We start from the raw sequence: 14103 nt of genomic DNA on the forward strand, positions 1-14103 counted from the left end.
CTACGGGCCGTAAGATGCGGGCGGCGGCAGCGGCTGCCGCAGCGGCAGCAGCGACAGCCACGAAATCAATGTCACGGCGTGCTCGCAACAATTCAGGAGAGAGAGAGAAAAAGGGGGACCGCGTCAAAACCCTTCCCAAGCTGAATCCACTGAAATTCCCCCCGATTTCCAAGGCTGAATTAGCCACTCTCCTAATGCCTTCCTGAATTTCTCATAATCCTCGAGCCTCACGTTCAGGATGGCGCCTCTTATGACAAAGACGCGCAGCAATTCGCTGCGGCCGCCTGTCAAGGCACACTAGGGCACTAGAGCGCGGCTTTTCCAGCCCCGGCATATCTCTCTACTCACAGAAACTACAATCAATCACGAGTCACAGCAGTACTTCAGTCGCTACCCGGGCAACTGGACTGTCGCCGCGCAAGTGGATGCAAAACACCGGAACCCCGCCAGCGCCATCCAGCAGCCTTGATGCCAGCCAACCTGGCCTGTGCTCCTGTTGCTCTGGCGCCGCCATCCGCAACATAGGCCATCGCCAACAAAACCCACACAAAACAATGCGCACGCACACATCCACCCACTCACCCACCTGGTTAACCCACTTAGTCAACCCGCCAGCCCGCGTCTGCCTACTCTTTCATCAAAAGAATAGTTGTACATGCTCCACCTGTGGCAAACTCAGCTCCACCCGTCACAAACTCAACTACTCAACCAACACATAACTGGACCATGCACAAACAAGTATGTCAGCAAAGCAGGACACCACCCTAAAAGAAACGACATCACCTCCCCACAGCTATCCTTACAGTGCCTGAGCCACGCTTGGCCACAAGTTTATACACATCAAGAGCTACGTTTACAACCTCTCCGCACAGCTCAATAAAAGTGCGCTAGCCAAGCGCCATCAGCAGTTACCAGCAGTTACCAGCTCTCGCATGCGCATACGACACACAAGCACAAGGCCACCTGCATGGCGGGCGAGTGAGCCTTCGCCAACGAGACCGAGCTGTGAGGACCAAGCCGTACACTGTATGCCGTACACCGTTCTCCAAATCCGCAAATACCGAAAACCTCCTTTTCCGGAGTTCTGTGTGTATCACACGAGCACGCGCTTCAGCACATGTGCGTGTGGCTGGGCCCGCAGGCCGGGAGCGGGGTGGATGGGCTTCGCAATTCGGGTGTGTGCGTGTGTGAAGATAACAACCTTCAGCGTCAGGTCCTGTCAGGTCCTGTCAGGTGAGGTGAGGGCCACGCGGCCAATATTTAAGGAAGCGAAAATCCTGATCCCGTAGCCCCTTTGGGCCCTCCTTGGCACAGGAGCAGATCTGAAGCAACAAGCGACCCCAAGCTTGGGCTCTCCTGCCAAACAAGACAACAAATACAGACACTCTTTCTCTCTCTCTCTCTCTGTCTCTCTCTCTCTCACACACACACACACTCACACTCACGCGCGCTTCTAATGCTTTGCTCCAGAGATGCCCAGAGAGAGCACAACGTGGGATAACAGGCAGGCGAGGAAGTTGGAACGACGGGAACCACACCATGCTGGAGCGCCAAGAGGGGAGTGCACGGGGAAGCAGGGGGAGGAGAAGGGCGAGCAGGGGCTGAGTTAGGGCGGACTACACCCGGGGAAACCAAACACGTGACGCGACAAAAAACGACTACAGTGATGGCAACGATGACGTCGACGCGTCGCCTCAAGTCACGGGGGTGCCGCATGCAATCCGTCACGTTGAAACGAACATTCCCGAGACCAAGAGCGCCAAAATCTGGATGATGATGACGATGAAGACCGGCAAAAGTACCGTACTGTGTAGCCAGCAGGACCCGCATGAGCATCAGCAGCATCAGCACCACCAGCATCAGCAATAGCAGGAGTAGCAGCGGCGGAAGACGACACAGGGAGCCGGATGTAGCTCGGAAAGGTCCCCCAGGCCCTCCTTCACCTTGTGTCGCCAACACCTACACCCCTTTGGCTCCCTCCTGCAGCCTTCACCAACATTTAACCCCACGCTTTCCCTTACACACACACACACACACACACACAAACACAGCCATGCATCTTAACATCATTTCCCGCCTGCCTGTCTCTGCCTGCACGGATACTGATGACCAACGCAATTCACGAGGCTGATCCAGCTGCCCCCGGACCCTACTTCACTGCCGCCGTACAGTACACAAGTGCAAGCACAAACACAACCACTGTATACGGTCATTTGAACAGCGCCCCGTGCGGCGGTTATCCGCACATGCACCACCACGCAACAGGCCGCGGCCGTAGCCGCAGCTGCAGGTAAAAACGTTCCCCCTGCCCACGGCAAACCTCGTATACATTTACAAACCTTTATGAACTTCACAGGAATCGAACCCCCCACCTCTCAGCCAGGACGCACGCTACTCCGGAAGGCCTCTAAACCGCGCCATTTCACACCTCTACAGCAAAACCGTACGACACTTCCTCTGACCTACAACCAACAAACGACCACCTCAACAAACAACTGCACTAAAGCGGGTTGTTCGCCCCTGCCAGCTCACACCCCTACATCGGCCTTCCGCTCTCCAGCGGCCATTTCACCACTGCCAACCCTCTCCCACTTTCCCTCCCTCTCATCCCCAACCCCCCCCCAAAAAACAACACCTCTCATCATCTGCACCCACTGCTGCCATCCACGCGATCCATTGTCAGTTACACGTCCAGCAGCTGCCCCGACCCCACAATCCTATCGACCGTCCTGCCTATCCGCTCGCCCCAATCCGTGGCCAGCATGTCTCGCATGGTATCCAGAATCCGGACATCCGGATCCAGTTTGCTGCTCCAACCCTCCAGCACCATGCTGGTGACCACCACCGTGGACACGGACGGCCGCAACGTCACCTGGTGCTGCCGCATCCGCTCTATGAGATCTCGAATGACGGATTGCGACTCACGACGGAGGTGCTCCCGGTCCATGTTGCGAAACAGGGAATCCAGCTCGGCGGCGAAGGCGGCGGGATCCTGACAAACGCCGTCATGCGGTGCGAGGAAGGGCGGTGTCAGGGAAGGACGGCGCGAGAGAGTACACTATCGGGAACACGTCACTTGTTTCATTGAGGCAGACCCCTGTAAGGCAGACCTCCTCTATCCCATCCATATACGTGTGTGTATGACCCTTTCCCCCCCGGGCTATAATTAAAGCAAGAGGGGGAACGTACACGGGGAACATACATGCGCCATCAGCGCGCATCATTACTAGCCCCAAAGAAGAAACACATGCACACATTCACACATGCGCGCGTACCTTGCACGTCCCGTCTACCGACATGTTGAGGATCTCCGCCGCCAGCGTCCTCCCGTTCATCTGGGTCAGCGCCCTGAAGAAACCCAGCAGCGCCGACTGGTCGCAGTCACTCAGCTCGACAATCATCCCAGTGTCCAACAACACGACGCGAGGAGAGCGGTCCAGGAGCCAGGAGCGGATGCGGGCGGGCAGCCAGGGCCAGCGAGCCACGCGGGCGGCCAGAGGCGAGGGCGGGTCAGCCTCCTTGACGATGATGTTGCCCGGGTGCAGATCCGCGTGGATGAAGTTGTCCCGCAGCATCATGGTCAGAAACACGTCCACGCCGGTCTGGGCTAGCATGGCGTTGTGGCGGTGGGGGTTGCGCACGTAGCGCGTGATGAGGTCGCCCTCCTCGAAGCTCTCAACCAGCACGTCGGGAGTTACCTGCGCGCGCGTGCACGTGCATGTGTGGAAGCAAGAGCTTAATAAAACCCACCACCACAACAACAAATCCGATACCCCGTTCCAAGAACCTAAAGCCCTGACATAGCGCACCACGCGTCCCCGAAAAGAAAAAAAAACGTATTCAAAATCGGAAGCTCGTAAGTCCAGACGTCTGGAGGCGCCTACCAAAGGGAATAAGGGCAGCGGGAACTTGACATTGCCCCAGGACCGAAAGTTCGCGTTGAAGCGCTGCAGGTGCGCCGCCTCAACTGACAAATCCAACTGCTCCTTCAACGGTCCACCAAACTGCCGAATTGACTCCTCGAGTCGAAGCTCACGGAGCGCAGGGATGCGCGAACACGCTGCCGCCGCGCGCTGCATCAAAATAAAATCGCGATGCATCAGCTCCGAAACCCCTGGGTGTCGTACTTTGATGGCGACGCGGGCGCCCGCCTCGGCGCCGCCCCCGACAAGCGCCGCGCCGCGCTCCGACAACGTTGCGGCGTGGATCTGCGCAATCGAGCCGCTCGCGACGGGTCGAGCGTCGAAGGCGTCAAAAAGCTCCGAAATCGGCGCCCTAAAAGCGCGTTCGACGGCGGCAATGGACGTCGCGGGGGAATGCGCGGGAGCCGAAGTTTGCAACCGCTCCAAATGCGCACACAAGTCCTGTAAACGAAATGTAGGGAATCAAAAAGAGGAATAAAAATAAGAAGAGTTTAAAGAGACGGAGTATGTCTAAGGTCTAAGACGTGGCGCGAATGATAAAACAATGGAGGGGATGCGTATACGAGTTATGACACGTACGATACGCTACATTCAGCTTTCGACAAAAGGTCATGAAAACATGCCTGGGATGTGTTAAGAGCGCAGTAATTTTAGACAGAATTCGATACCGTATAATTATTGGAAACCATCAAGGAAAAGTATGCTGAGCGACATTCATCGCATATAGACTCCTAATCGCGTTGTGCGAAGTCAACTCACGTCACGATTATACGCGCCCCCCGTTCCCCCCGGCTGGCTTGTGCAAGGGTTGCGGCCACTGGGATTTGAACTCATGTGTGCCCACCACCCGCACATTTGATAACCCGTCTATGGCTGCCTACACATTCACGCTCACTCACGCCCACTACCAGTCACCGAGTCGCCTCTCGTTTGCCCGGCGCCCTCCTTCCCTCCCTCTTGTCATCTCCCCCCCCCTATGCACCCAGTCCGGCACCCTCATCCTCACCCAACCAGTCGCCCTCAACCTCACCCCCTAACCCAGTCATCCATCTATCCACCGTCCATTCCCCGTCCCCCCTCTGCATTCTTGCGCCATAATGCGTGTCCCCTCATCCCTCCCTCCCACCTAACTTTGACCCTAACCTTCCGTCAGCAGATGACCCAGTCCCTTCTTACTCATGACTCCCTCCCCTCCTTCCCCACCCCTCCCCTCCCCTCCGTTCCACTCGCCTCCGTTCCCTTCCCCTCCTTTCCCTTCCCTTCCCCTCCTTTCCCCTCTCCTTCCCCTCCCCTCCCCTCCTTGCCCCTGCCCTCCCCTCCCTCCCCTCCCTCCCCCCCCCCCGCCCCCCGCGCACCTCAGGGAACAGATCCGGGCGAGTGGAGGCCCACTGGCCCCACTTGATGAACGCAGGACCCGCATGTTCCAACGTCCACTGCACCAGCCCGAGCCACCGCTCACGACCCACACCGCCCATCAGCGACACCAGCGGCGCCGTAAGCAGCGCAGGCAGGAACAGCAACACCAAGTACGCGGCGCGGGTCGCCAACAGCACCTCATCGACAACCGCATGTGCGAGGTCCGAGACTCCAAGGTGGCGCAATAAGGCGCGGAGGACGCCAAGAAAAGGCGCCGCCGCGGCGTCGTCTCCGTCCGCGCCGGAGGAGGTCGTGTTCAATATCGATTTCTGTTGCTGCTGGTGGTTGTTTGGTAATTGCGCGCTAACGTCAGACAGGCCGCAGAGGCGAAAAGCGTAGGCTCGGTAGCTGGCCGGGAGGACCATTAGCAGCCAGAGAAGTGCCGGGGGAAGGAGGGCTGTGAAAAGGCTCTGTAGTTGGGGTGGGGAGGAAGGAATGGGGAAGACGAACCAGGAAGGGAGGGAGGGGGAATGTAGGGAAAACTCAACTGCCGAAACAAGTGCTGACGAGCAGGACAGGAACGCGGTCGGGTGGGGGGGTAGGTGGGGGGAGGCGAACCACAGACGAGTGATGCTGATAACGGGGATCGGATGTCGGGGAGGGGGAAAAACACACGCAAGGGGAGGGGGACGGGGAGGCGACGGCGCGTGGGTGGGGTGGCGACTGGATCGCTTGATTGATCGGGAAGGGAAGGTACGATAGAACGGGATCTGGGTTTCCAATTTACCGATGGGAGAAGTGATGCGGCGATGGGAAATGTTGTGCCACCGGGACGTGGTGTCTGGGGATTAAGGACACAAGACCACGGCAAACCTACTCGGTATGTGGTGCAGGGGCTGTTCTTTTTCCAAAAAAAGACGCCAAAGGACGTTTTCTGAAAAAAAGAAGCTGGATTAAAGTTGGTTCAAAGGAACGGTGTGCAGATGCGCATTTGCAATTTTGAGCAGAGGACTTACATGCGAAATGCAGATGCACAAGATCACTAGAGGGTGGAAGAGGGGGAGTTTGCCCGGTTTTGTGCCGTGCCGACAGGGGTCGCTTGCCAGCAGGGGGACAGCGCAAGGGAAGGTCTATGATACGCATGCAAATCGGGTCACCGGACGGGCGTCGTGGCATGCTGCAAAACACACACACATAAAACCAACTTCAGGCCGAGATAAGGGGGACAGGAGGGAAGGAAAGAAATGGCACGTGAGAAATTGCGCGTCCGGCCGCATGGCGCGCAAGGCCAAAGAGGCCATGGAGCGCACCTGTCCACTTTGCGTTACACCAACCCCGGACCCAAGAGCAACCGTTTTGAAGTCACGCCACTGCCGAGCAAAGGCCTCAGTGTCACGGCGCAACGCCCTTGTTATCTGCCGTTGCCTTGGCAGGCTCGAGATGATTGAAGCACGCGCTAAAAACGTGGACCGTAAGAGGGCAGCGCCATGACCTGTGACCAGATCATATGATGTCGATGGCCCGTTCCCAGCTGCCACCGTCGTCCTGTTAAAGAAGTCGAGTCAGTTGATGAAAAGCGCGCAACATAACAGCTGCACCCAACAGCAGCAACTCAGCTTAACCGACAAATATGAACCTACGTGTCAGAGAACTGGCGAGCAGCATGCCGGAATGCTGACCACAGCTGCCGCCTGGAGGCGCACATTCCACACGTTCAGCCCTATTGACAGTAACTCTTTCAGCCCCTGACTTCAACTTCAACCAGCTAATCAATAAGCACAGCAGGCTGCCGTTCTGCCGGCAGCACTACACGAATGTGTGTAAGAGTGAATCAGCGATAAACCACGTTTAGGCCAGCGATGAGGTCACGAGGTGCAATGAATAATATGACAGGCAGCTTCAGACATGGCAGTTGAATGGGTTGTCCACTGCACCTTAACCTTACGGCCAACGCGCTGAAATAGTTAACTATCCGTCCCCGTACGGCATTTCCCGTTTACCGTCTCGTCTTTGTAAGGAATACAGCGTGAGACAAGTATTTGTCTTGTACTTCATATCAGCTTACTGTCTTTGTCCTGTGTCTTCTTAAGAGGTTTAGTTATTGCCAGCCGTTCCTCCACAGTTTTTGCTGTTACAATGTGATTATGCAGTTTGGAGAACCCATGCGAACTGTTTTGTGCTAAAGAAACATCTCAGATTGATTTACTTATTATGTGCGAGGCGTCCCGGTAAGGGACCGCCTCCCAAGTAGACTATCTGGACGAACCTGGACGATGACCAAAAAGGTGATTTTCGTTTTACTTAATCTTAATCGCTGGTACCGTTAGTCCTGCCATTCCATGTTATACGGAAGACAGCCCGCCAACGTCTTTTCCATCGCTGCCCGGTGCAAGTGTTGCAGGTCGATCATGCAGCTTCCGCTGACTTAGTAGCCACAGAACACCAACAGGAAGCTCTAGAAGCTCGCGTTGCAGCGTCACCGGACACGGGGCCGGAGGAAGGAATTGATGCACGTCACAATTCCACTGCGACAGCCGACGGCGGCGACCCAACAGCAATAAAGCAGCAGGCAGCAGCAGCAGCGGCCGGGAATGGAAATGAGGCCGGGCAGCCCGACTCGGAACATGCGCAAGCAGCCCCGGCGCAACTCTCCGACGCGACCACACACAGACCCGACACGGAGCCGCAGACGCAAACACAAGCCACATCCGAATCCCAGCCACACGGCGATGCTCGTGACCAGGAAATATCACCCACGAGCCGTACCCTCGCCCGCATTGGCTCCCGTGCCCGGGGTAGCGGCGGCAGCAAAAAAAGCGGCAGGGGATTCTCTGACCCAGAGCACGACGGCTCCCCTCCTGCCATAAACGCCCTACCGACAACAACTCGTACCACGCGCTCTCGTGCAGCTGCCGCTGCAGCTTCCCGGCCGCCGGCGGACCCAGAAGTCGCGGAGTCGTCCCCGGATGAACAGCATCGCCGTCGCGGTAGCAGCGGCGGTGGCGCCTCCGCGGCTACCACACGGGATGGCGGTGGTGACGACCCGGGCCCCAGCGGCCGCGGGCCCCCTCCACTTGAAAAGCAAGGTAGCCTCCGAAGCTCGGCTCGGGGCCGGAAGCAGCAGCAACCCGTCGCCGCCGCTGCCAGCGCGGAGGCAGCAGCGGCAGCAGCAGAGGGTGCGGAGGGCAGCAGCGGCGGTGGTGTCGCCAGCGCAGCCCGGCACACGCGACACAGCACGCGTGGCGTGGGCGCTGCTGTCAGGCGGAGCCAAGGTGGAGGAGACGAGGCAACGGGGTCGCCCCCGCCGCCGCCGCCGGCGGCAGATGCGACGGAGGACACCCCTGTCATTTCCACACGACGCAGCACGCGCAAGGGGGTTACTGGCTCAGCAGCGCCGCCGTTGCCGCCGACGGTGCAACCCACATCACCTGGCAATGCAGGGCAAGGCGCGGGGATGCACGAGGATGAGGCCGTGCCGACGGTGGTGGTGGCGGCAGCGGCGACAGCGCCGAGTGTTGCCTCGCCGGCGGCGGCGGCAGCAGTGGCGGCAGCCGCACCGGAGCCGGAGCCGATACGAGATGATGATGGGGCAGGGGCTGACGCTGAGGGTAATGTCTCCAGGACGCGGAACGGTACGGCAGCAGCCGCCACCGCCACCGCTACCGGCAAGCTAGCCGCGTCGGCGCGCGCAAAGGGACGCTTTGGCGCGGGTCGCGGCGGCACACGCGGCGGGCAGCGGCGGGGTTCGGCGGCTGCGGCGGAGGAGAAGGCGGAGGAGGCCGAGGCGGCCGTCGTGCCAGCGGAGGCGGCACAGCTGCCGTCGCCGCCACCACCACCACCACCGCCGCAGAGTGTTGCGGATCCCACCGCCAAGGTGCCGCCAGCGGAAGCTGCTGCTGCGGCGGCGGAGCCGCCGCCCACGGCGCTAGCGCGCGAGCCCAAGGCTGCTGATGACATCATCATGGAGGATGCACAGGTAGGGCCGTCGAGTCATCTGTCTGGTGGTTGCTGTTGGGCTGTTGGCGGGTGTTAGTGGGATGCCGTGCTGGGGGGATGGGTGAGAGACGCGCTCAAGCCAAAAGCCAATCACGTCGTGCGCTTTCGTCGCAATGGGTCGCTAGTTGTGACCACATGCAGACACGTACGAAGTTGGGGCGATGTTGCACTGCGTTGCCTCTTTGCGTGGCTTTTCGACCCAGCGGGTGTCAAGTCCACGTGGCGTCGTACACTCACATCCGTTGTGTCTCGTTTCTCCTTCGTGATATTCTCGACCCTGTTGAAAGGCCGAGGTGTTGTACGGCGTCTGACACGAAACGGACTCGTCAGAAGCCCATGATATGAGAACCGCCGTCGCGCGCCATCCTCTATACATATGTCTGCCCATGGCGATGGGGCGTGTGTTCAATGTTGGTAATTCGTGGTAATTTTTCCTCGCCCTCACTGTCCCCGTTCCTCTTGCCGTACTCTATGCCGTATCTCCCGGTGTCGTTCTGGATTCGGCAGGGCTCGGTGGCGTCCCCGCCGTCCAGTCAGCGACACAAGCGTCAGCGCTCGGAAGCCCTGCTGCCAAGCGCCGTCGCCACAGCCGGGACGGCCCCGGCTGCCGCGCCTCCTGTGCCGGCTGCCGCCACCGCCGCCGGCGCCGCCACGGCCGGTGGTGACCCCGACGGGGAGGAAGCCCCGGGGGCCAGTAGGCAACGAGCTGGCAAGCGCCAGGCGCTGAAGCCGGCTGCGGCTGCTGCTGCTGCCACCGCCGTTACTGCGGCTGCGGCTGCTACTGCTGCAGCGCCTGCAATACCTGCTGCCGTGGCTGCGTCTGTTGCCGGTAAGGAAAGTAGACACATCCGGAGGGAAGCACAGCTGGGGGCCTGACAGCGGATGGTCGTCTGATAGGTGGCCTTTGAACGAGTGATGGAGCTTTCTAACCCCCAGCCCCGTGCACTGTGCGCTGTTTCACAGGGGCTGGCACGCAAGCGGTCAAAGCGCCGGCGCTGCCGCCGCCTGCGGCGGCAGCGGCCGCTGCCGCTGGCGGCAACGGCAGTGGCGTCAGCGGCGGCGGCAGTTTTGAGGGCCGAATCTCAGATCGCATCTCCGCAGCCCTGACCAAATTAGAGCAGGCCCGCAGCCAGGAGGCGGAGGCGGTTTCGGAGCTTAATAGCTGCGCGCAGGCGCTGTATGACCATCCTTTCAACTTTCAGTCGTACAAGAACTCCCGGCTAGCGGCCATGGTGATGCGCGCCAGCAAGACCGCCGCCAAGGCGGTGGCGGGGGGTGCGCTGACGGGGGAGGGCGGGCTGCAGCCGCTGGCTCAGGTGGCGGCGGACATGAAGGGCATCGTCGCCGTCATCAAGCGATTGAACGAGGCCAAGGTGGGACAGACGCAGGAGTCACTGCGGGACGCCATGAACAATCTGGGCATACAGGCGCCGCCTCCGGCGTCGGCGCCTCCTGCGCCGGCGCCGGCGCCTTCGGCGCCGCCTCCGCCGGCCGCCGCCGACGTGGCGGTGGCGGACGCAGCGGTGCCTGCGCCTTCGGCACCGCCATACAGCCAGCACATCGTCTCAGCCTTTGCGACAACGGGGGAGCCGCTGCGCGACAAGGCCATTGCCGTACTGGCGCACGCGCTGAGCGGCGCGACGCCTGTACAGCCCGTACAGGCAGCGCTGGCCATTGAGGCGCAGTTAGCACGCCAGCTCGGTACGCCTGGCGCCGGCGGCGAGTCGTACCTTGCCCGGCTCCGCTGGCTGTGCGACTTGCTCGCCAGCGACGGCGCGCACTTCGTACCTGAGGTGGGACGACTTGTGCTGGAAGGGAGGCTCAGCGCGGAGGACCTCGTGGCATTTGAGGGTGGTGGCGGTGCGGCCGCCGCCATGCCGCCACCACTGCCCCAGCTGCGGTAGCATGTCGCTGTGTAATGTGCATCTGTGTTTTCGGGCCCGCTTTGGGACTCGCTCAGCTCAGCTCAGCCGTCCCGGTTGGGGGAAGCTGGAGATTTGCAGGTCTACAGGGACGTGCGTTGACACAGGCTGCGGCACACGGGCTGTGGAGGTTTATCGTTTGGGTTTTCGGAAAGGCCGAGGAAAAGTCAGGTAGCGGAATATTGTTGGATGTGGAATGAGACATGGTGGCCTGGAAGGGTGGGTGAGAGGGTGGGACGTATGATGTAAGCAAGGTGGATTGACAGTAGGGAGCGATGGGTGCGAGGGTGGTGCTTTTAATGCTGTTTTTTTGTGTATGTGTGGAGGGTGAGATGGGAAGGAGGATGGGCCGAAATGGAAGGGAAGGAAGGGGGGTTGCACTGGTTTGTGGGCGGCTAGGTGCGGGTGTAGGCTGAGAGGCTAGGTGGGGAAAGGCCGGGGTCGGCCCAAGGGTACAGCGCAATGCCAAAGTGATGGCCACGGTAAGTTGACGACGCCGGCAAATGGGGATAAGTCGGGCATGTCTTGCAGCTACAGAACATGGCCTCGTTTCGATTTGGGGTTTGGAATTTCCGATGTCGTTCGCGTCGTCCAGGGGCTTAAAACGATTACGAACTTCAGCTGCCCGATGGTGGGTCCAAGACTTCGCGTCCAAGCAGGAGGTCTGGGGGTGGTTGTGCTGTACCGCGAATGGCATGGCTTACTTGCCACGTCTCCTTGCTGTGCTTATGTACGCATGTATGTATGTATGTATGTATGTATGTATGTATGTATGTATGTATGTATGTATGTATGTATGTATGTATGCTTGTTTATGTTGTTTTTCAGATTGCCATACACTGCCAATTGCTCATGCAGGCGTGTGCGTGTATATATGTGTGCGTGCTGCAGGGTGTTGGCTTCGGGAGATGGTCGCATGCCTGATGCTGTGTGTGCGGCACGCACTTGTGGACGTCCCGAATTTTTTTATTTTAAACTCACGTGCGAGCCATAATTAAACCGTCTCACCGTTGCTGGTAGACCCTCGCTTACTATACGACTACGCGTGCTGAAGCGAGCAATGGCTGAGGTCGTTTAGCTGCGCAACGCATGAGTCGGCGAAGAGCTGCTATTCGTACACGCAACATGCATTCTGAAATATCTGAAAGAGAAGAGCTCCGAAACCCATGGTGTTGTTACTACTTCAAGAAGAATGCTACGCACAAAAATGAATTTTCACGTTCGTGCTATGTTCGATAGATCTCCTCGCTGCCTCTGGCTAAACTAGCGCAACACTAAAGCTACGTACAGCTACTGCATTCATTTCTAGGACTGCCTCCAACACGGTGCTAGCAAGCGAGCTTTAAAAAGAAGCGGAAAATCGTGTTTTTTCTTCGACAAATACTTTGAACCAAACTGTTTAGGACGGACGTGAGTCCGCGGTCAGACCACGCTCAGCACGGAACTGTCAAGGCATTCATCCAAGGCTGGCTGCATAGCACGACAAGAATTTGCCTTGCAGATTACAGTTTATAGGAGAGGATTAATTTGTCGTGTAGTATGTGAGTTGTGGTGGTTTACTTGCGCTGTATGGCGCGCGACGACAGCGACCAGGAAGAGGAGTGCCTCCTGGCAAGTTTGCTGCGTCCCTATAATGTCGAATAGGATCATGTGATAAAATGCTGATGCTCTCTTCGCCTGCCGCGCATACCGGAGTTACAGAGCGCAGAAGACGCTGCAAGCGATGATGATGAGAGTTATGACAACACGGATGCCGAAGGCGACAGCGGAGACGACGACAGCGGAAATGAAAATGAGAAGGAGGAAGAAGAAGACGAAGAAGAAAAGGCTCCCAGCAAGGGCCGACCTGCCGCGAAGCCAGGCCTCCTGCACGGCCGGCCTCCTAGGCCGCCTGGGGCCGCACTTCCTCGACCCGGCGCCAGAAGGTCAGGGTCTCCCGGTCAAAACGAGCTATCATCTGTATCATCCCCTTATCGCAACTAAGCCTTGTAGTTCATGATGGGACAAAAGGGGCTCGTATGGCTCCTGACAAAGCACCCCCGACATCCTCTTCGCCAGCTGAGGACTTTCCCCCAGTCCGCACGGGAGCGCGACGGCCGCGGAAAAGGGGAACAACGGGAAGGGACATATCGGGAAGGGATACAATTGCACAGGTAGGGTGTATGCAACCCCCTTTCCCCCCACTAAGAAACACCAGGTCTCCTTGCCTGAACCCCTGCTCGCGATCCCCCCTGGAGCCGGTCTTTCCGACTGGAGCTCTCGGGTTCAGCACTGTCCGCCACACTGGCTCGCTCTCTTACCATTCTGATGCTGCTACCTCCTTCTGGCCCCCGCTCCGAAACCCCGCCTTCCGCACCCCAATCCTAAGGCCTTCCCTGGCCCCTAGCTTCCCGATGGCGACTCGACCCGTCGTGAGCCGCCTGCGGGAAGACGGCGACGAGGCGGATGACGACGAAACACCCACAGAGGCGGAGCTGCAGAAGCGGCGAGAGGAAAACATCCGGGCGCTGGTCAACAACAGGTGGGAACCACTACCCAGTGTTCTTGGACGTTGTGTTTGCGTCGGGTGTAGAAGGTCGGAATAAGGGTTGGCGGTGATGAGGGGTGACGGTCACACGCGTATGTGTTTGCGTGTGTGTTTTTGCGTGCGAGGAATGGGCCAGCAGCCGGAGGAGGGGTACTAGGGACCGAGCCGAGTGTGAGTAGAGAAATCCCCCGTGGCTCTTGTAGTGGACTTGTAGTGGACCGCCAACGGTACCGATGACCTCCCGCGTACCCGCATCAATACCAATACAACGTCCCGTGTGCGGAACTTGTAACTTGGTACCATCCCTCCTGAAACCCAGTGCTGTCCATCGCCATCGGGCACCAGGAGCACCATATATGAACCAGCCGTCTTGTCGTTT

At 58.9% G+C, this 14103-nt stretch overlaps 2 protein-coding genes across 2 annotated transcripts; one reads left to right on the forward strand and one right to left on the reverse strand.

The window, feature by feature from the left end:
• Nucleotides 1-285: 285 nt before the first annotated feature.
• On the reverse strand, nucleotides 286-6984 carry VOLCADRAFT_106245 (uncharacterized protein; the record flags this gene model as incomplete). Its single annotated transcript, XM_002954107.1, has 8 exons — nucleotides 286-963; nucleotides 1446-1542; nucleotides 2726-2992; nucleotides 3276-3698; nucleotides 3885-4364; nucleotides 5279-5749; nucleotides 6590-6824; nucleotides 6920-6984. 8 exons carry the CDS (start codon nucleotides 6982-6984, stop codon nucleotides 902-904), a joined length of 2100 nt encoding a protein of 699 aa, XP_002954153.1. The 3' UTR covers nucleotides 286-901.
• A 506-nt stretch (nucleotides 6985-7490) lies between these two features.
• On the forward strand, nucleotides 7491-11179 carry VOLCADRAFT_94908 (uncharacterized protein; the record flags this gene model as incomplete). Its single annotated transcript, XM_002954023.1, has 5 exons — nucleotides 7491-7507; nucleotides 7950-8074; nucleotides 8189-9255; nucleotides 9783-9969; nucleotides 10239-11179. 5 exons carry the CDS (start codon nucleotides 7491-7493, stop codon nucleotides 11177-11179), a joined length of 2337 nt encoding a protein of 778 aa, XP_002954069.1.
• Nucleotides 11180-14103: the final 2924 nt, after the last annotated feature.

Source organism: Volvox carteri, assembly GCF_000143455.1.
Source record: "Volvox carteri f. nagariensis unplaced genomic scaffold VOLCAscaffold_40, whole genome shotgun sequence".
NCBI lineage: Eukaryota > Viridiplantae > Chlorophyta > Chlorophyceae > Chlamydomonadales > Volvocaceae > Volvox > Volvox carteri.